Source organism: Ovis canadensis, chromosome 9, assembly GCF_042477335.2.
Source record: "Ovis canadensis isolate MfBH-ARS-UI-01 breed Bighorn chromosome 9, ARS-UI_OviCan_v2, whole genome shotgun sequence".
In the NCBI taxonomy this organism is placed as follows: Eukaryota; Metazoa; Chordata; class Mammalia; order Artiodactyla; family Bovidae; genus Ovis; species Ovis canadensis.
This window is the reverse complement of record NC_091253.1, coordinates 23,903,930-23,922,570: the sequence shown is the minus strand read 5'-3', so window position 1 is coordinate 23,922,570 and position 18,641 is coordinate 23,903,930. Positions and strand designations below refer to the sequence as shown.

The window sequence follows — 18,641 nt, the reverse complement described above, 5'->3', positions numbered from 1 at the left end:
ACCTGGCCGCCCCTGGCGCGCCCACCCGCTTCCGCGCCCGCCGCCGCTACCGAGAAGCTTTCCCTTGCAACCTGGGAGATCAAGTGTTTTCGGTATGAAATTCTTAAGCTAAAAAGAAAATTTAAAAATTACGAATAAAAGGACTGAAATCAGGAATGTACAGAAGAAAATATGATTTTTTTAAAAGACAATGTCCTTGCCACCCATCAGATTGGCAAGCCCCGTCTCCCAGGGCTGAGAAACGCCCTCCCCCGGAACGCCCCGGCAGCGTTCCTCCAGCTGCAAACGCTGCGCACCCCGTGTCCAGAAGCCCCTGGCTTCCAGGGCTCGCGGGACGGCACGGAGGGATGGGGTGGGGGCGCTGACAGCGCCGGGGTCCGGGCTGCGGTAGCACATTCAGGATTCACCTTCCCTCGAGTGAGAGGGCCTCGTTCCTTCGCATCCAGATGTGACATGTGAAAAAGACCGCGGTCCAGCCGCGCCCACAAGGCCCCGGGCAGCGGCACCCTCCAGCTCCCCACACCCCCACAAGCTGTCCCTGTGCTCCCACCCACAACGTCCCTCGCTGCAGCCTACACCGTCCCGCCCAGCACTGGGATTCCTGGCCTCTTCCCACCCACGTCGGCCTCCTGCAGGGGTGCTGCCCGCCGCGCCCCCCTCCACCCCCTCATCATCATTCTGTCCTGCCCACGTGGCTGACCTGGAGACCCCCAGCTGGCTCCTCCCTTCGCAGCACCAGCCGTCACCTAATTCCCAGAGGGCGCAGCCGCTGTCTGCTGCCAGCCCACAAGGTCAGGGTCCTTGCCCCGGACCTTCCCCTTTCTCCTCCAGGATGGCAGCTACTGGAGGCCAGCCGGATCTTGGCTCAGGGAGGGTCTGGGGCTCCACCAACCAGGTGGTCCCTCCTGTCCTGCCCCTACATGCTTCTACTCCCTGGGAGGCGGCTCTGCCCCAGCAACCTAAGGAAGTGTCACCATCACTGGGGCCTGAGGGCTCCTCCTGAGAGCGGCAAGGCGCCCTCCGCAAGCTCCACCTCCGGCCTCGTGCAGCTGACCGGGCGCGGCCAGCAGGTGGCGCTGTGCTGCCCGCAGTCACTCGGGACGGAGAGGCCCGCTCCGCCCTGCAAGCCGCCCCGGGCCTCTTCTCCGACTCCAGAAGCCCCGCGCAGAACACACAGCAGGGGCTCAGCCAACGGGTGAGAGCTGATGAACCGGACAGGCCGAGTTCCTGAGCGTTACCTGCAATGCGGATGACTGCTCTTTCGGCAGGGTCCAGGACACTCCCATTTCCTCCGGGGCCACCTCCACCTCGCCGGCTCCGCTGGGTTTTCTCCAGGTTCCAGGGCAGTGTGTCCCCAGGGCTGGGCGAGCCACTGCCCCCGTTGGAGCCATCCTCAACCACTGCCCGAACCTCCTGGTCCTCGCCCGACATGGCCTCCTGGAGAGAAAGCAGGAGGGGATCACACCTCTACGTATGGGGGCACACTGCCCCACACTGACCTACACATTCTTAACCTAAACAGGGACCCACCACAGGCGCCCTGTCACCTGGACACTGACACCCACACCGCTCCTACGTCCTGCCTCGTCCACACGCTGAACCCTCTCAACCCCGACAGGACGGACCACCCTCTCCCGACAACCACGGTTGGCCTCACCTCTCCAGCTCATCCTTCAGACACCCACACAGTGACCCCCGCCCCCCACCCAAGACACTGACCTCACTCCTTGCAGCACTGAGATACTGACACCCCCCAACACTCACTGCCTCTCCCTTGTCTTAGTCACCCAAACACTGGCCCCTCCAGACCATTGCCCAGGGGCTCACCCCCTCAGAGGCCACTGATTCCAACCTCCACCCCATCACACCGACACCGGCCTCTGGCTCCTCTGTGCCAAACCTGGACCCTGTCTCCCCTAATCCTCCGATCAGCAAACAAGACAGGCCATGGGGAACCACTGGTTGCTGCCCCTCCCCTCAGAGGCCTTCAGGGAAGGACCCAGACCTCAAGCCGGCGACGTTAGCTCTACCTCCAAGCTGTCCGAGCCAACAGGGCTCCCCGTCGCCTTACCCCACCCCAGCGCAGCCCCACCTCGGTCTCCGCAGTGAAGCCCTATAAATAGCTGAAGCCGCATCGGCGTGGGCCGCAGGAGCTCTGCTGCAGGGAGGCTGGGAGGGAGCCTGGGCCGCCGCTCCAGCAGCCCGCCCTGCGCAGCACGCACACGCCCAGCCGGGGCCGCAGAAGCGCACCGGCACCGACGCGCGCACGCCCCTCAGCGCCCGGGCCCCACGCGCGGGCGTGCAGGTGAACGGGGCTCCGTCCTGGCGGGGCTGAGCTGGCGCGGGGGCACAATGTGGGCTCTGTGCTGGGAGGAGACGCCGGGCACCGAGCTGGGGGCCGCTCCACCCCGGCCGGTCCCACACTGCACAGCCCCTCCGCACCCTGCCTCCCGGCCAGCCCCCCGACCGGCGCCCCGCCGCAGCCTTTCCTGCCCACACCCCGGGCACCGCCCGTCCAGTTCCGCAGTCTCCGCGCGCGGAGGTGGCATCCTCCCGAGGGAGGAAGGGCCTCGACGCAGCCTCTGGTTCCGGGCTGCCCCCACCCCATCCCGCGGCTCCCGCCCGCCGCGCGCCTCCTCGTCCGGGCCCAGGTCTTACCTGCGCGATGGCTCAGCTCCGCTGGGCTCGGCCGGTGCGGCCGGACTGCCGGTGCCGGGAAAGCTGCGCAGGCTGTGCGGGCGGGGCGAGCCCAGAGCCCCGCCCCGGCCCCTAACCGAGCGCCGCCCGTGCGGTCCTGGCGCCCGAGTGCTTGCGGGGCCAGGGCTCCCCGTGGCGGCGGGGCCGGAGCGCCAGCGCGGCTGCTCTGGGACAGCGCCCCCCACCCCGCCTCCGCCGCCGGGCACAGCTCACTCCCCGCGCGCAGAGGGCCGCCCGTCGCCAAGGCGACGCCGTTAGGGGAGCGTGCGTGACACTAGGGCGACGCGGGGTCGCTCGGGGGCGCGCCGGGTCGGCCTCCGCCCCCCAGTCGCTGCGGCTCTGCCTCGGCCCCGCCCCTAGCCACCCTCAAAACAGAGGTCGGACCCAGAGCTCCAGCAGGGCCCCCGCCAGGTTTCACAGGCACATTTATTCAAACGACACAGTCGCGCTCGGGCGAGGTCTGGCCCGGCCACCCTCCACCCGGGCTCTGCTGACCCCTGGTGGTCGGCCCGGCCCAAGCCGGGGTGGGGGGAACCCTGCCCAAGGGGGGGACACAGCACCACGACAGGAGGCGGGGCGGTAGGGCTGTGCGGGGCAATAGGGAGCGGGAGGCCGGGCCGAGGGGGGCCTCTAGGGTCAGGTGGCTGGGGAGGTGCTCAGGGGCGCAGGGGCGTCTTCGGGGAGAAACCGGGACTTGTGCTTGCAAGTGATGAGGTGGGTGGGCAGCGCCTGGGTGTCGTGGAAGATGACGAAGATGCTGGGCCGGTGGAGGCAGTCCACCGCGCTGTCATAGCGCAGGAGCGCGTGCCCGGCGGGCCGCGGAGGGGGTGCCCGCAGCCCGCGCTGGCCCTGCCCGTAGTCACCGGTCAGCACCCGTGCCACGAACACTGCCTTGTGACCCTCGGCATCGGGGGGCGAGTAGCGGTCCAGCACCGACAGGGAGGCACGCTTGGCGAAGTACACGCCCTGTCCATAGAGCGCACCTGCGGGGGGGTAATGCACGGGGTTGGGGGGGCGGTCAGGGTGGTTCCAGGGAGCAGAGCCTCCGCCCCCGCAGGGACCCAGGCCTCACCATTGCGGCCGCAGAAGCTGCGGTTGAAGCCGTGCGCGCAGATGTCGGGGACGGTGGGCACCGCCGTGCCGTGGTACAGGACCTGCTCGACCGGCCGCTCACAGCACTGCTCCAGGCGCTTCCGGTGCAGCTCGTACTGCTGCTGCAGCAGTGGGTGTAGCACGCGCTCCACCTGAGGCAGGGGGTCGGGGTGGGATCAGTCAGAGCCAGGCTACTTGTGCCTCGGCCACCCAGCAGGGCTGAGCCCCAAAGAGCCCTCTTGGAGGAGTTCAGAGCCTGGGGAGACCTCACAGCTCCTGCCATGCTCTACTTAGTAGCCCACAGGAGGCTGACCTTCACCACCTCCACAGGGCCCCAAGTGGCACTGGAGGGCTTCCGAGGGGGCTGCAGGTGGACAACCCATCCACTAACCAAAACCCAGCACCCACAGCCATGCCTCTACAGAGAGAGGCTGAGCCCGGTGCCTGCACTGCAGGCAGGACTTCACCCTCAATGCCAGGAGATATCCCGGACTTCCCAGTGATGGGAGACCTGGTGACCGACCTGGTAGTCAACCAGGAGGAGCCGACTCAGGGACCCAAAAAGTTTCTTAAGAAATTCTCCTCACTTCAGAAGGATGCAAAATAATATTGTATCCATGAAACAAGGTTACCTACTGTGAAAAAGAAACAGTCTGAAAATTAGAGTGTTCTTACATTAAGCATGGAATTGCTGAACTGCATCCAGTGGGTAAGCTAAATAATAAGATGAAGATAGAGATCAGGAAGTGACTCAGTGCAGAGCTAAAGAAAGACTTGGGAACTATGAGAGGACTGATGTGGGAGAGGGGCCGGGAAGTCTAAGATCTCAGTAGTAGGAACTCCACAAGACGCCAGATGTGACGGGAGCAAATAAGGGCTTGATGGAAGACAGTTTCTCTGAGCTGAAGGTGGCATCTTCAGATGGAAAGAAATGCCAAGGACGATGGGAAAGGCACACCCATGGCCCCTACCTGCTGGGAAAACATCAGCCTTCAAAGTGAAAGGAAACTCAGCAAGACTACACACACACACACACACACACACACACACACACCAAAGTCGATATACAAAAGTGGAAAAAATCTCACATTCTCATACTGGGCTTCTCACCACTAATACTGTATGCTAAGAGGCCACAGAAGGGTTTTGTTGGGTTTTTTTCTAACCTTTCCAAGAAAAAAAAATTTTTGAGAAGGAAAGAAAAAGAGTTAAGTCTTCCAAACATCTGAAGGAAAATATATTTTCATCCTGATTGCTATACCCAGCCACACTATTTATGGTGCAAACAAAATAAGGACAGATTAAGGCACATAAGAATCAGCTGTGCTTAAGTTCATAGAAATATTTTAATAAACACAGCATGTTTTGTTTGAAAAAATATCAATATCAAGTTGTAGTTGCAAAAGGCAAAATAAATTTAAAAGTCCAATGTGTTTACTACTCACTCAAGGAGATACTTCTACTAAACAGAAAAGGAAACTATGCAAGAGGGTGACGGAGTCACCAGGAGAAACTCAGTAGCCAAGCACCAAAGAAAAATGCAGAGAGTAAATGAAATTAATGGCCATTTGCCCTTGACTCCTAGAATATTCTCTTTCAGGCAACATGGTTTTAATAACTAGGTTTTTCCTTCCCCTTTGCCCTCTCTGGTCCAGTGGTAAATATTTTTTCATTATCATATTGATCAACCTAAGGCCCAAACATGAGTTTAAGCAAGCTCCGGGAGTTGGTGATGGACTGGGAAGCCTGACATGCTGCAGTCCATGGGGTCACACAGTTGAACACGACTGAGCGACTGAACTGAACTGATGGCCCAAGCATGGAGCTTCATGACAGTCAGATGATGATGTTGGTTTGTCAACCTTGTCAACATAAAAATAATGTCACTGACCAAATGTGAGATGGAAGAGGGAAGAAATGACGGGGAAAAGGGAAGTCCATTCTCCACATCTTCTCTGGAGGGAGACAAGAGACAGTCTCTAAAATTAAGTGGAGAAAAGACTCAAGCGGACCACGTGAGTCACAGAGGTCCTGCTGGAAGAAGTTGCACAGGCAACCAGCTGAACCTCAAGAGGAGCCTGGGGCCCGAGTGCAGGAGGTCTGTCCTCTGCAAAGGGCAGGGGTGATGGCTGCTAAGTCCAGAAATGGAAGCAGAGTCCTCCCTGTGGAGTTACAGCAGGAGAACCAGGAGAGCAGTGGTGCTGCTGCTGGCTGACCAGGCCAGGGCTGGGGAAGGCCTGGGCTTCTGCATTTCCGACCAGATCCAGGCTGCTGATGCTGCTACCCCACCCCAGGCCCACCCACCCACAGCTCGGTGCCTCAAGAGTCAAAGGGGCCGCCTGGCTTCCCAGCTCTCGGCTGGCCCCAGATTCCGGCCCCTTGGCCTTTGAGCGTGCAGCCCAGCTCATGCTCAGTTATCCTGTCTCTGGGCACTGCTCTCACAGAGTCAACCAGCCTGGCTCAGCTTCCTCCTCAGCCCTTCCTTCTGACCCCACCGGCCCTCGGGACGCCACTGCCTCCATCATCCACCCCACTGCCTTGCAGCCTCTCCTTCTCAGCCTCCTTTTCCTTCCTTCTGGCCCCCTACTAGTAGTTCCCAGCCTTTTCGGCAACGAGACCATACTCAGAGCTGCCAGTTTTTACAAGTGAATGCAGGAGGAGGCTGCAGCCAGCCCTCTTCTTGCTGGAGCCACCCCCATGGAGGGCAGGGGAGCCCCCAGAGGTGCAGTCTGGGGAAGGAGCAATCCTCAGAGAAGCCACGAGATGGTGCCAGCACCCCACGCTCTGCACCTGACTGTCACTGGCAGAGTGGGGACCCGGGCTGGGACCCCCAACCTCCACAGCTTTCTGTCTCCCTGGCCACGGGCTCTGCAAGCAAAATGTGCCAGGAGTCCAGAGACCAGAGGCGGCAAGACAGAGTGGCCTCACCCGCACCACGCAGATCCTGCTGTGGGCTGTGTCCAGTGTGTCACAGAAAGCCTGCACCACCGCCTGGAACTCACTGCTGCTCTCAGCGAGACGCTCCAGCCTGCCCAGCGGCTCCTTTGGCCTCTGCTGTGGCACTGAGGCAGGAAGGAAAAAGGCTGTAGGCCTTGCCCAGGGCACCGGTGGCCCCTGCCTTCCTCACCCCCTCCCAGCCTGCGGACTCACGCGTGGAGCCGGAAGCCGCCAAGGGAAAGGCCAAGCTCTGATCCCGGGGGCCAGCCAGCAGTGCTGCCAGGTGGCGGGCCGCGTGGGTAGGCTGGACCCCAAAGCCGCGGAGGACGATGTGGCCACCGCGCAGAGCAACACTCACACCATGGCACCGCTCCAGGCGGGTGCACAGCTCCGCAGGCAGCACGCAGCCTGGGGCCTCCACCAGCTCCTCCCTGATGTGCACCTCCAAGGCAGCCTCCAGGGCCCGGTCCAGCTCGTCCATATCCCGCTCAAAGGAGGCGTGCACCTCCAGCTGGGCCCAGCCACCCGGGCCCTGGCCCCAGAGGAGCTCCTGCTCCCCTCTCAGGGGGGGCGGCTCCAGCAGGGAGAGGGCCAGGGCCTGCTGCAGCGCAGCCTCCTCCTGCTCGGCTCCCTGGCCTCGCGGCTGCAGGGACCGGTAGAGCGCCAGCTGTAGCTCGGCTTCCTCCTGCAGCCGCCCAGACTCTCTGGTGCTGGGGGCCGAGGGCCCCTCCCCAGACCTGGGGGGTGTCACCTCCTCTTCTGGCTGCCCCTCAGGCTCCTCCTCCCCTAGCTCCAGCGGCAGCCAGTCTTCACCATCCAGGCCCTCCAGGGTGGCCAGCAGCTCTCGGACCTCCTCTGGGGGCAGGGAGAGGCACCCGGTCAAGGGTCGAGCCCAGCCAGGACGGGCAGTCAGGGGCCGGGAGGAAGATGGAGACAGGGGTTGGAGGGTATCTGCTCAGCCGATGGGCACAGTGCAGAGCAGCACAGAGCTGCCAGAGGTCAAGAAAGGGCTGCGGGATGTCCCGGGGCCTCAGGGATCCCTACCCAGGCCTGAGTTCTCCTGGTCACTGTCCGGATCGTCTGGAGGCCACGGGGTGGAAGAGAGGCCAGGGAGGGCCTGCAGGGCCTCAGTGGGGCCCACCTGTTGGGAGAAAGTGTCAAGGCTCCCAGGACACCTGCCCCCCAAGGCGTCTGAGCAAGGGTGGAGGCAGCGCCTGGTGGGGGGAACAAGGGGAGGGCGGGGCAGGTTCCATGTCCACCTCTTCCAGATCCATGTCCAGGACGGCCCCAGCCAGATGTTCTGTCCCGAAGACGCACTGGAACCGTGCCTCCAGCTCCCGGAGAACGTGCTGCCCCTCTGGGCTCAGCAGGAACCTGGCACTGCCTGGGTGCTTCAGGCTTAGCATGTGACAGCTAACGCTACCCAGCAGACTTTGCAGAAACTCCTCGGCTGCCCGGCACGGGGCCAGGGCTCCACAGAGCTGCAGGACCGTGGGGCGGGGGTGGGGGGGGCAGTTGGCAAGTTTAGGGCACAGGAAAGGCACCCAGAGCCCCCAGTAGCAGAGGAGGATTAAAGGTGAGGACTCCTCAGGGGCTGCTTACCCGGAATCCAGTCGTATCTGAGCCCTCAAGCGGGAAGAGAGCCACGTCTCCGTCTCCGAGGCCGGCGAGAAGGTCCTCATGATAGAGCTGAATGAAGCGCATTGCTCCCGGCTCCATTGCCAGCACCGTCTCCACCAGGCCCTCCTGCCTCGGTGACCCCGCGGGCCCCAAGCCCACTGACGCCACCTGCTCTGAAGAGCGCGTGGCGATCTCCACTGGGTCCGGAGACCCCACAGTCCTTGGGCTCCCCGGTCCCTCCTCTTCTGAAGACCCTGAGCTGACTGGCCTGGCCCGTGCCAGCAACGAGCTGTCCAAACAAGGGCCTGTGCTCAGAGAAGCTCCTGACTGCCCTGGCGCCTCCTCAGAGCCCAGTGTGACATCCCCAGCATAATGCTGTGCCCTTGCTGGTCCTCCTGCCTCCTGGAGAATGTGCCTGGGGGCCCCAGGCCCCAAGTTGCCTGGGTGGCTCCCTCCGCCGGCATCCTCAGTGAGCTCCTCAGGCTCCAGGACATCGTAGTGGGGGACAAGGTTCAGCTGTGAGCCCTGCAGCTGGTGGTCCCGCTGCAGCACCCGCTCGGCCACTTGGAAGAAGGGAAAGAACAGGTCATCAGGGCTCCAAGCCATGGTAGGGAACAGCCCTGTCCTGCCCCACTCACCCCTCCAGTGCTGGAAGGAGACCACGGTGCCCAGGTGCCCTGGGAGGCTGCGCATGCCCTCCAGTGGCCCCCCGCCGCTGCGGCGCTCATTCTCCAGGTACAGCTCCAGCAGCAGCAGGTCTGCAGGGGGGTCACCTCCTACCACACGCACTGCCCGGGCCTGGGGCACCCAGGCCAGGGAGACCTCAGCCCCCTCCAGGCCCAGGGCCTGGGCGTGCACCTCCAGGACGCCAGCTTCTGCGGGGAGGATGCAAGTCAGCACAGGGTGCCTCCCCTAACAGGCAGGCCGCCCCAATCCCGCCTCTTACCTGCCTCAGAAAGGGGCTTGGGCAGTTGCACCAGGGCACGATCTGGTCGGGGACTGGCCAAAGTGTGGCAAGGCTGCTCCGGGTGCCCGGCGGCACAAAGCAGAGCTTGGACGTACTGCTCCAGGAGCTGGGGTGTGGTGCCAGGAGGCAATCCTTGGAGCAGCAGGCGCGCAGAGGCGCGTGGTGGGGCTGGCCGCAGGCTCAGCCTAGCCCCCTGCAGAGTGTGCTCTGGCCAGGCCAGGACCCTCGCGGCATCTGCGGGCAAGGGGAGCGTGCTGGTCAGGGCCAGCGGCCAGAGGGGCCCAGGCTGTCCCTTTCCGTCGGTCCCTCACCTGCAGGCTCCTCAAAGGTGAGGATGCCCCCGCGGCCGAGTCTCTGCCAACTCGCCAGAGGCCCACCCCCAGAGCTTCGCCGGTTCTCGAAGTAGAGCGTGAGCAGCTCGTCTGGGACGCTGGGGGGCAGACCACTGAGCTCCACTGCCGCTCCCGCCTCCAACTCCGCCTCTCCCATCGCCACCCTGGGGCCAGAAGAGGGGGTAGGCAGCAGCCCCACCGTTCCACCTCACGCAGCCCGGGTCCCTTGGTAGCGTTCCCTGAGGTCCCCTTCACTGTGCAGGCGACCTACATCCCCCCACTTACGCTCCCCGACCCCAGCCTGAGCTGCCCCAACCCGGGCCTTCAGCCAGGACTCCCTCCCCACACCCTGGGACAGGAAAGCAAAAGCGAAACTGTTGCAGGAAGGGAGGAGCGAGCAGTGCTGCGCGAGTGTGGCCTTTCAGGTGCTTCCCTCTTCAGGCTCCTCCTGCAGGATGTTCCAGCCCCGCCCCCGCCCCGCCCCTCCGGCCCTCCGCCCACCAGTCCCGTCCGCTTGTCGTCTGTCCCACCCCAGCCCAGTGGCTGCAGGATGGGGGGAGTGGCCCCTGGAGGTCCTCCACTCCCACTGGCCCTTCCCTGTGAACCTCAAGACGGCCAATCACCCTCCCTGGTAAATACGCCGGGGTTCTTGAGTCATTGCCCCCAACTCAAAGACCTCAAGCCTCTGTGTTCCCTTCCCCCACTGCAGAGACTTTGGGTCTGCCTGAGGCTGGCTTTCGACTCTCCCCAGCAACCTTGGTGCCTGCACCTGCACTCACCCTTCAACAACTCAAAGGTGGCCGACCTCCCACCTGGCGAAGGCGAGCAGCTCAGCTCCTGACCCTGGAGGGGTACGTCCCGTCCCCATCACTGCTGGCCCAAGGCACTGCCATGCCTCTCGCCCGGCTGCACCTTTAGAACCCACACTCCCTCTTGCCATCCAGTCACCCCTTCCCTGGTGCCCGTATTCATTGGCTTCCAGCCTCTGGAAGAGTTGTGCCCACAGTGCTCTCCACCCCCACCTCCCACTTAGCCCTCAGCCACAAAAACTCCCCTTAACCCCTGCTACTTCTGCAAGGGATTGAGGGCCTGTCCAGTCTGTACCCTGAGCTGCCCCCACCCTGGTCCGAGCCTGTCATCTCTCGTCTAGATCACGTGTCTGACTTCTGAACTGATCTCTCTCTGCCACTCCTGCCCTATCACACTGTCCAACCTCAACAGAGGGCCTTAAAAGTCACACCAACAGCTGCTAGAGATTGGACCATGATGAAGCCAAAGTCGTTTGGAAGACCTGTCAGGCTGTACTGACCAGGCCCCAGTCCCTGCTGGCTGAATGCCCCTGTATCCCCCGCGCTCCGTCATCCAGTGCAGCAGACCCTCCCTCCCTGACACCTTTGTACTGGCCCTTCCCTCTTCTAGACCAGCCTTTCCCACAGAGCCACCTGGCCACCCCTCCCCCCAACTCACCTTGCTAGGTTCTTGGTGGCAGGTTTAACTTGAACTTAAAAGTCTTCAAGGACCCTCCTAAAGCCCTGACCTCAGCTTCACTTTTGTCATTTTTAGTTTTTTTCTTTAAAAAAGGACCCTCAAATTGTATTAACTTCTAGTTGTACAAAACCTGAAGTCACCGCTGCCTGCTCTATGCTTTGTCTTCTCATGGAACTCATTGTCAACAAAGGTCCATGTAGTCAAGGCTATGGTTTTTCCAGTAGTCGTGTATGGATGTGAGAGTTGGACTATAAAGAAAGCTGAGTGCCGAAGAATTGATGCTTTTGAACAGTGGTGTTGGAGAAGACTCTTGAGAGTCCCTTGGACTGTAAGGAGATCCAACCAGTCCATCCTAAAGCAGATCAGTCCTGGGTGTTCATTGGAAGGACTGATGCTAAAGCTGAAACTCCAATCTTTTGGCCACCTGATGCGAAGAGCTGACTCATTTGAAAAGACCCTGATGCTGGGAAAGATTGAGGGCAGGAGGAGAAGGGGACGACAGAGGATGAGATGTTTAGATGGCATCACCGACTCAAGACTCAATGGACATGAGTTTGGGTAGACTCTGGGAGTTGGTGATGGACAAGGAGGCCTGGCATGCTGCAGTTCATGGGGTTGCAATGAGTCGGATACGACTGAGTGACTGAACTGGACTGGAACTCATTGCCCTCTAACACAATGTATAATTTACTTATTATACCTATACCTACTGTGGAGGATCTACCCCAGGTGGCAGTGTGCCGGAACAACTCACATCATGACGACAACATTGTTTAATTTGGGGGAATCTTTGTGAGTCAGTTTGTAAACTGGTGGTCAGTCGAAATAAGCCATGATGCGGTATTTATGCCAAGGACATGTGCAAAGGCACAGATCAGGGCTTCCCCACGTTGGGGTCAGTTTTTCAACACGGAACCAACACATCCCCTGCACAGGACAGAGCCTTTCCGAACCACTGCCAGGCCTGGGAGAGGCCACCATCCAGGAGTCCAGAAAGTATAGTAGGACTCCTAGGCCCCAGGGGGAGAGGCACTCCTGCAGGGACTCCAGGAGACAGCGCCCCAGGGGATGTCCCTGACTGGGGCAGGCAGTGCTTCTTCTCAAGACCACTGAAGCCTACGGAAGTTAACTTGACCTCCGGTTCTGGGGCATCTCTAAGCCTCAGTCCCTCAGCAGAGAAACAGGGCTAAGAACGCCACCCTTACTGTTTGTGAGTTTGTGAAGTGAGAATGAATGATCTAGTGGGGACCTAGACTAGCTTAACGGAGAGGACTGAGCAATTATACAATCAGGTCTCTTGATCTGGGATAGCCTTGGATGAAATGGAAAGTGGGGTTTCAAGGTCAAGGAGGGATGGAGAGTGCTAGTCAAAACTCAGCAAATCTCAAATTTAGGAATAAATTTCTCGACTCTGACCCAAATTGGAGAGGCCAGGTGTCAGCCTCCAGGTCTATAGCTCTCAGAGCCCAAGCCCAACTCTCTGTGGACGAGCTCGAGAAAGACACCAGCAGGGCGGCGGAATGGGGCAGGATCCATCCGGGGAGGCGCCGCCCTCCCGCAGAGCCCCGTCCGCGGCCCCGCCCCAGGCCCCGCCCCAGGCCCCGCCTCGTCACACGGCCCCGCTGCGTCTCCCGAGCCGCAGGCGCAGGCCCAGCCGAGCCGGCAGCGTAGCGGGTGCGGGTGCGGTTGCGAGTGCGGACGAAGCGGTGGCCTACCCCGCGGCCGCGCAGCGGACAGTGGGCGCAGCGTCCTGAGGCGCCCCGCGACTGGTGAGTCCCCGGCCCTAACACAGCCGCGTGTCTACCGGTTCAGCCGGCCGGCCGCTGCCACCCCCGTTGGAGCCCTGCGCAGCCGAAAGGCGTCGCGGTGGGTCAGTCTGTCGGTCCAGCCGCCACGCGGCCCGCAGGGGCCGGGGAGGGGGGTGCGGCGGCGGCGGCGGCGGCGGCGGCGGGGGCGGGGAGCCGGAGGACCCCGCGCTGGCAGGCGGGCGGGGGCGGCGCGCCGCTGCGACAGTGGAACCGCCGCTCGAGCGCCCCCCAAACGGGCAAGAGGGCCCACCCCGCCCTCGGTGCGGGGTCCCTGGCCGCCGCCCCCGCCGCCCGCCTCGCCCCCACGTCCGCTTCGCTTTGTTCCCCTGCGCGCCCTCTGGTCTCTTCCATCCCCCACACACCCCCGCAACCCGCTGTTCTTGGCGTACCCCGCCGGCAGGCAGCCCGGCAGCCGATCCAGGCCTGCTGCCCCCACCCGGGAGCGAGGGACGGTCGGGCCCTGCTCTGGGAGAGGGGCTCAGGGTTCTGGTTGATCACAGATGGCGTGAGGATTTCCTGGGATAGAAATAGCCGCCTGCCCTGGCCCCTTAAAGCTGCTTAAGGGGCGGGATGTGAAGGGGAGGGTCCGGGCACACCCCCACACCTCCCCGACCGCGCCCCCCGCCGACACTGAGGATGAGCTCTGACCCGAAGACGCCAGCAGCGGTGACAGGGCCCCTCGAGGTGCTTGTGAGAAACCGCGGAAGCCCCAGAATCCCAAGGCTGACAAAGTCACTCCCTCGTCCCTCCCCTTCTCCCCCTTTGGGGTCAGTCTGTGGCGGCCCCTGCTGAAGCTGCCAGCGCAGCCAGCCGGCCCCCACCCGCCTCTCCTGACCCCCGGCTTGGGACTCCCCGCTGCCCTGGGGCAGAGGTCATAATCCCGCTCCTTCCGTCCTGGTTCCCGGCAGCAGGTGGGGCGCCTGGCTGGCTTCTGTCGCGGCAGGCTAACTGTTCTCTCTCCGTCCTCTAGGGGGAGACCGAAGAAGCTGAGGCCATGTCCCATGAAAAGAGTTTCTTGGTGTCTGGGGACAGCTATCCTCCCCCCAACCCTGGATATCCGGAAGGGCCCCAGCCCTCCATGGCACCCTACCCAGGGGCCCCTTACCCACAGGCCGCGTTCCAGCCATCCCCCTATGGCCAGCCAGGGTATCCCCAGGGCCCCAACCCCTACCCCCAAGGTGGTTACCCACAGGGCCTCTACCCCCCTGGGGGCTACCCCCAGGGCCCCTATCCCCCAGGGGGCTACCCCCAGGGCCCCTATCCCCCAGGGGGATACCCGCAGGGGCCATATCCGCAGAGCCCCTTTCCCCCCAACCCCTACGGACAGCCACAGGCCTTCCCAGCACAGGACCCTGGCTGTGAGTATCCCGGCAGGGCAGGGCGAGGGCAGGGGCTCCCACATGAGTGAGGGGTGCTGACTGCCCGTCCTGCTCCTCAGCACCTCATCATGGGAACTATCACGAGGAGGGGCCCCCATCCTACTATGACAACCAGGACTTCCCTGCCACCAACTGGGATGACAAGAGCATTCGCCAGGCCTTCATCCGCAAGGTGGGCCTCGGGGGCTTGGGGGCGTGGGCAGCTGTGCTGGCGGGGCTCTGAGCCGCCTCCCTCCCCAGGTGTTCCTGGTGCTGACCCTGCAGCTGTCTGTGACCCTGTCCACTGTGGCTGTGTTCACCTTCGTCGGGGAGGTGAAGGGCTTTGTCCGGGAGAACGTCTGGACCTACTACGTCTCCTATGCCGTCTTCTTCGTCTCTCTCATTGTCCTCAGCTGCTGTGGGGACTTCCGGCGGAAGCACCCCTGGAACCTTGTTGCGCTGGTAACTCCCAGGGCCCTACCTCAGCACCCGATGTCTCAGGCTTTGGAGCAACAGAGGGGGTGGGGCAGGGTGGGAGGGGCCGCGGCTCTGAGTGCTGACACGCCATCTCCCCACAGTCGATCCTGACTGTCAGCTTGTCCTACATGGTGGGCATGATTGCCAGCTTCTACAACACCGAGGCGGTCATCATGGCTGTAGGCATCACCACGACCGTCTGCTTCACAGTGGTCATCTTCTCCATGCAGGTGAGGGGCCCCCCGGGGCAGGGCTGCCGACCCCCGGGGCCCAGAGGTGCCCTGGGGCAGCGGCCGCCAGTGCCCCCTGCACGCGTCTGTGCCCACAGACCCGCTATGACTTCACATCCTGCGTGGGCGTGCTCCTGGTGAGCGTGGTGGTGCTCATCCTGTTCGCCATCCTCTGCATCTTCATCCGGAGCCGCGTCCTGGAGATCGTGTACGCCTCGCTGGGTGCTCTGCTGTTCACCTGCGTGAGTGACGGGGCTGAGGCCTGGGCGGGGGGCTGGGCAGGGGGCTTGTCTCTCGACACGGCCACTCTGTCACCCCCAGTTCCTGGCAGTGGACACTCAGCTACTGCTGGGGAACAAGCAGCTGTCCCTGAGCCCGGAGGAGTACGTGTTCGCTGCACTGAACCTCTACACGGACATCATCAACATCTTCCTGTACATCCTCACTATCATTGGCCGCGCCAAGGAGTAGCCTGAGCCCGTTCGTGTGGGGCCCCTCAGGTGGCATGCCCGGCCTGGTCCCTACCCCAGCGTGGCAGCTCCTCTCAGCTCCCCTCTCTCGTCCTCGTGTGCTGCCTGCGACAGGGAGCCCCTCGACCCTCCCGTGTGTACACTGCAGACATTTCTGTCCGGACCCGCCGCGGCCAGCATGGCCCCTTCCAGCCGTCCTACCCCGCCACAGGGCAGCGGGGCTGGGTTTCCGTGCCCCCTCCCGCCCACCCAGTGTTGCATGAGCCCTGTCTGCCAGCCCACTCCAGGGTCTGGGGGCAACACCAGGCCTCAGGGGCGAGCGATGGAGCCACGAGGTGAGGGTGCACGTCTCCCCTCCTGTCCCTGCTCCCTGGCTCGGCATACAGCCTCCCCCACCCCCCCACTGGAGTGCTGCCCTCTGGGGGACCTGCTGGGTGAGGGTCTCGTCCCTGTGCTGAGCCCTTGAGGGCAGAGAGGAGGGAACAGTCCAGGTCAGGAGGGTGCCTTCCTCTCATTCTACTGTCTGTAAAATTCCAATAAACGGGACCCTCTGCGCTCTGTGTTCCCTTCCTCACTCTTGTCACTGCCGCTTCCTCCCCAAGGCAGGGAGGGGTCTGGGCGTCGACAGAGTGAGGCGGCGAGCAGGACCCGGACAGGCAGGAGCCGGACAGGCATTGCTGGCCGGGCCTGGCTCTGGCGGAGGGTGAGGGCAGCAGCTTCTCCATGCCTCCACCTCCTCGCAGCCTTCCGAGCCATGTCCTGAGCGCTGTGCCAGGAGGCCTGGCTAATGGATGGGACCCGGGGCTCCCAGATCACATGCTATCTGCCACCCATGCCTGGGACCTGCCTCGTGTGACAGAGGGTCCTGTGAGACCTCACCATCCCCACCCTGGGCCTGAGGGGCAGTGGCACGGGTCACTGACCCCCCTCCAGGCAGGACTGTCCTGCTCCTCTGGCTCTGAAAGGCCCCCAGGAGCCCATCAGCGGTCACCTGACAGGTGGCACTGCACGCCCCCCCAGACACCTGCAGACCAGGCCCCCAGGGCGAAGCAGAATGGAGACCCTGAGGCCCCCTGGCCTGCCTCTGGCACCTTCCAGCAGTCTCTCCAGACCCCGCCCCTCCGTGGCCTCAGCCCCAGCTGGTCCTGCATGGCCTCCTGTGGCTCTCTCTGTCCCCGCTCCAGAGCCTACCCCTGCTGCCCCGGTTCTGACGTGCACCAGCCGTCAGCTAGTTGCCCTTATCCCCGCCCTCCTCACAGAGGGGTCCCTCCACGGCCCTGAGCCCTCCTGAGCCCCCAGCCCAGTGGACACTCCTGACCAGCCTTCGCTCATGGGACCTGCTGTCCACTTGGCTTGAGACCCCTCCCCCAGGGCTTCCCCAGCTCCTACCCACCACCCCATTAAACCTGGCCCATTAACCGGAGCCAGTACCCCAGCACCTCTGAAGGGAAGCCCGCTCTAAGCCAGCACCCCACGCCCACAGGCAGCTCGTCATGGCCTACACTGCCTCTGCCACTCCCACGTAAGCCCCGTCAGCATCCAGCGGCCCCCCAGGCTGGAGACAAGTGTCCCCTCTGCCCTCGTCCATCCTTCCCCACCCGCTCCCTGCCCAGGCCCCCTCCTCGAGGCCTCCTGTGCTCGGCTGACAGCTCACCCTTACCAAGTCTCTGTCCGCCACCAGGCTTGCTTATGACACACGGACCACACCACGTGCCTGATGGCAGCTGGCGGCACGAAGTCCACATTCCCTGAAGGCTGCTTGAGCTGGCCTTCCGCTGTCCCCACGCCCCTTAACCCGAGGTGGACCTTACTCGGCCTGAGCCGCAGGCAGGCCCCACTTCCCTGGGTGGGCTGCACACTGCCTTCCCAGAGTCCAGCTCACCACGCACAGCAGTTTTGCTCCACTGTTACCCTCAGGCACTCGGCTTTGTTCACATGCCGGGCAGATGTTGCAGCTCCCCTCCCCTACCTCCCTGGAGCAGGTGTGCGGCTCCTCATCCAGGATTCCCTGCCTGTGGGAGCCAAGTGTACAGACACCTGCTCCGGAGAGCGTTCCTGGCCTTCGAACCTCACAGAGGCAGGAGAGGCAGCTAAGGAATGAACCCCAAGCCAAGTGTGCAGGGCCAGTGTCTACTCAGGGAATGCAAGGACAAAACCTTGACTAGACGAAGCCTTGGCGGAGGCTCCCGGAGACCATCAGGGGCCAGAGCTGTGGGCAGGGCCAAGGTCTGGAAGCTGGGCCGTTGTGGGAAGGGAGGTCAGGGGTGCACACGGATGAGGCCTTGAGCTTGCCCTGCCAGTGAAAGGGACTGGCAGGACCCACTGCTGAGAGTGTGCTCAGGAAGATGAGTCCAGGGAGAGAGTGTCCAGAAGGGGGGCTGGGTTCCAATAGGCACAGGGAGGAAGCAGACAAGATGGCAGAAGGGAGCAGGGCTCAAGGCAGCTGGCAATGGCACAAAGGGGTCACAGGGGCCCAGTCGAGGTGGGCAGGGCATTTCTGCCAATGGAGTTTGGCCTGCTGTCTGCTGTGTCTGCTGCTGCTGGGAAGGAGATATGGGGCAGCTTGTGTCTAACTGGGTGGCAGGAGGGGTGAGGTCGGCCAGAGAGACTGTTCAGGTGACATGAGGCAGCCGCCAGCTCCCAGAGCTGGCCTGGTGCACTCAGATACGTCCGTGGTGGTCTCCGGTGTAGAACATGCAGATTCACACGAGACCAGGTCAGACCAGGCCCCTCAGTGCCAGCTCAGGTCGAGAGAGAAGACTCCTCTGTTGTCACATCTGAACATAAGCCAGATGCAGGCATCGTCCGTGCCATAAAGAAGACCTACTCTGTGCATCCTGTCCTGCCTCATCTGAGCATATGCTGGCTCTTCAAAGCGGGCAGCTTTAGCTGGCCCCTGGTCTGTCCTCCTTCCAAAAACTTGCTGTTGAGATACACAGTCTCAGGACAACTGCCCCACCCTGTTCACCAAAACAAGTCCATCCTGGGCGCCCCCAGGGCCCCCCAACAAATACACAGTAAGCCTGTCTTAATGTGTAAGACACCCAGCGACAGGGTGTCGGTGGGCTTCCTCTGGAGCCTTGAGGAGGACTACTTTATTCTTCAAACAAAATGTTTATTTACATGACTGATCAGTAAGTCCATTCATGCTTTCGGGTTAAACAA

General features: G+C 62.6%; 3 protein-coding genes across 5 annotated transcripts in view; 1 reads left to right on the top strand and 2 right to left on the bottom strand.

Moving 5' to 3' along the window:
* PLEC (plectin) overlaps positions 1-3,129 on the bottom strand; it is a 54,132-nt gene extending 51,003 nt beyond the window's left edge. The window contains exons 1-2 of one of the 2 annotated variants that reach the window (XM_069599522.1): positions 2,659-3,129; positions 1,239-1,437 (exon numbers count right to left, since the gene is read on the bottom strand). In XM_069599522.1, coding sequence (XP_069455623.1) covers positions 1,239-1,431 — 193 coding nt within the window. In that variant the 5' untranslated portion in view covers positions 1,432-1,437; positions 2,659-3,129. The remainder of the gene's footprint in view (positions 1-1,238; positions 1,438-2,658) is intronic. The other variant, XM_069599521.1, reaches the window with a different exon arrangement.
* The window catches only part of PARP10 (poly(ADP-ribose) polymerase family member 10), a 40,719-nt gene continuing 25,166 nt past the window's right edge, over positions 3,089-18,641 (bottom strand). Inside the window, exons 1-10 of one of the 2 annotated variants that reach the window (XM_069599587.1) lie at positions 9,625-10,095; positions 9,293-9,547; positions 8,985-9,221; positions 8,329-8,909; positions 7,986-8,207; positions 7,771-7,867; positions 6,940-7,581; positions 6,718-6,851; positions 3,770-3,941; positions 3,089-3,680 (exon numbers count right to left, since the gene is read on the bottom strand). In XM_069599587.1, the coding sequence (XP_069455688.1) occupies positions 3,334-3,680; positions 3,770-3,941; positions 6,718-6,851; positions 6,940-7,581; positions 7,771-7,867; positions 7,986-8,207; positions 8,329-8,909; positions 8,985-9,221; positions 9,293-9,547; positions 9,625-9,802 (2,865 nt within the window). In that variant the 5' untranslated portion in view covers positions 9,803-10,095 and the 3' untranslated portion in view covers positions 3,089-3,333. Of the gene's footprint in view, positions 3,681-3,769; positions 3,942-6,717; positions 6,852-6,939; positions 7,582-7,770; positions 7,868-7,985; positions 8,208-8,328; positions 8,910-8,984; positions 9,222-9,292; positions 9,548-9,624; positions 10,096-18,641 lie in introns of those variants that run through there. The other variant, XM_069599588.1, reaches the window with a different exon arrangement.
* Positions 12,713-16,030, top strand: GRINA (glutamate ionotropic receptor NMDA type subunit associated protein 1). The gene is made up of 7 exons (XM_069599766.1): positions 12,713-12,902; positions 13,912-14,299; positions 14,380-14,492; positions 14,561-14,761; positions 14,878-15,006; positions 15,105-15,248; positions 15,328-16,030. Exons 2-7 carry the CDS (start codon positions 13,936-13,938, stop codon positions 15,475-15,477), a joined length of 1,101 nt encoding a protein of 366 aa, XP_069455867.1. The 5' UTR covers positions 12,713-12,902; positions 13,912-13,935; the 3' UTR covers positions 15,478-16,030.

Bases quoted from the DNA above. Each gene is read 5' to 3' on its own strand.
- GRINA (XM_069599766.1), top strand. From the start codon at position 13,936: ATGTCCCATGAAAAGAGTTTCTTGGTGTCTGGGGACAGCTATCCTCCC. The intron at 14,493-14,560 runs GTGGGCCTCGGG...CTCCCTCCCCAG, and splicing joins GCCAGGCCTTCATCCGCAAG to GTGTTCCTGGTGCTGACCCT. The intron at 15,249-15,327 runs GTGAGTGACGGG...TGTCACCCCCAG, and splicing joins GTGCTCTGCTGTTCACCTGC to TTCCTGGCAGTGGACACTCA.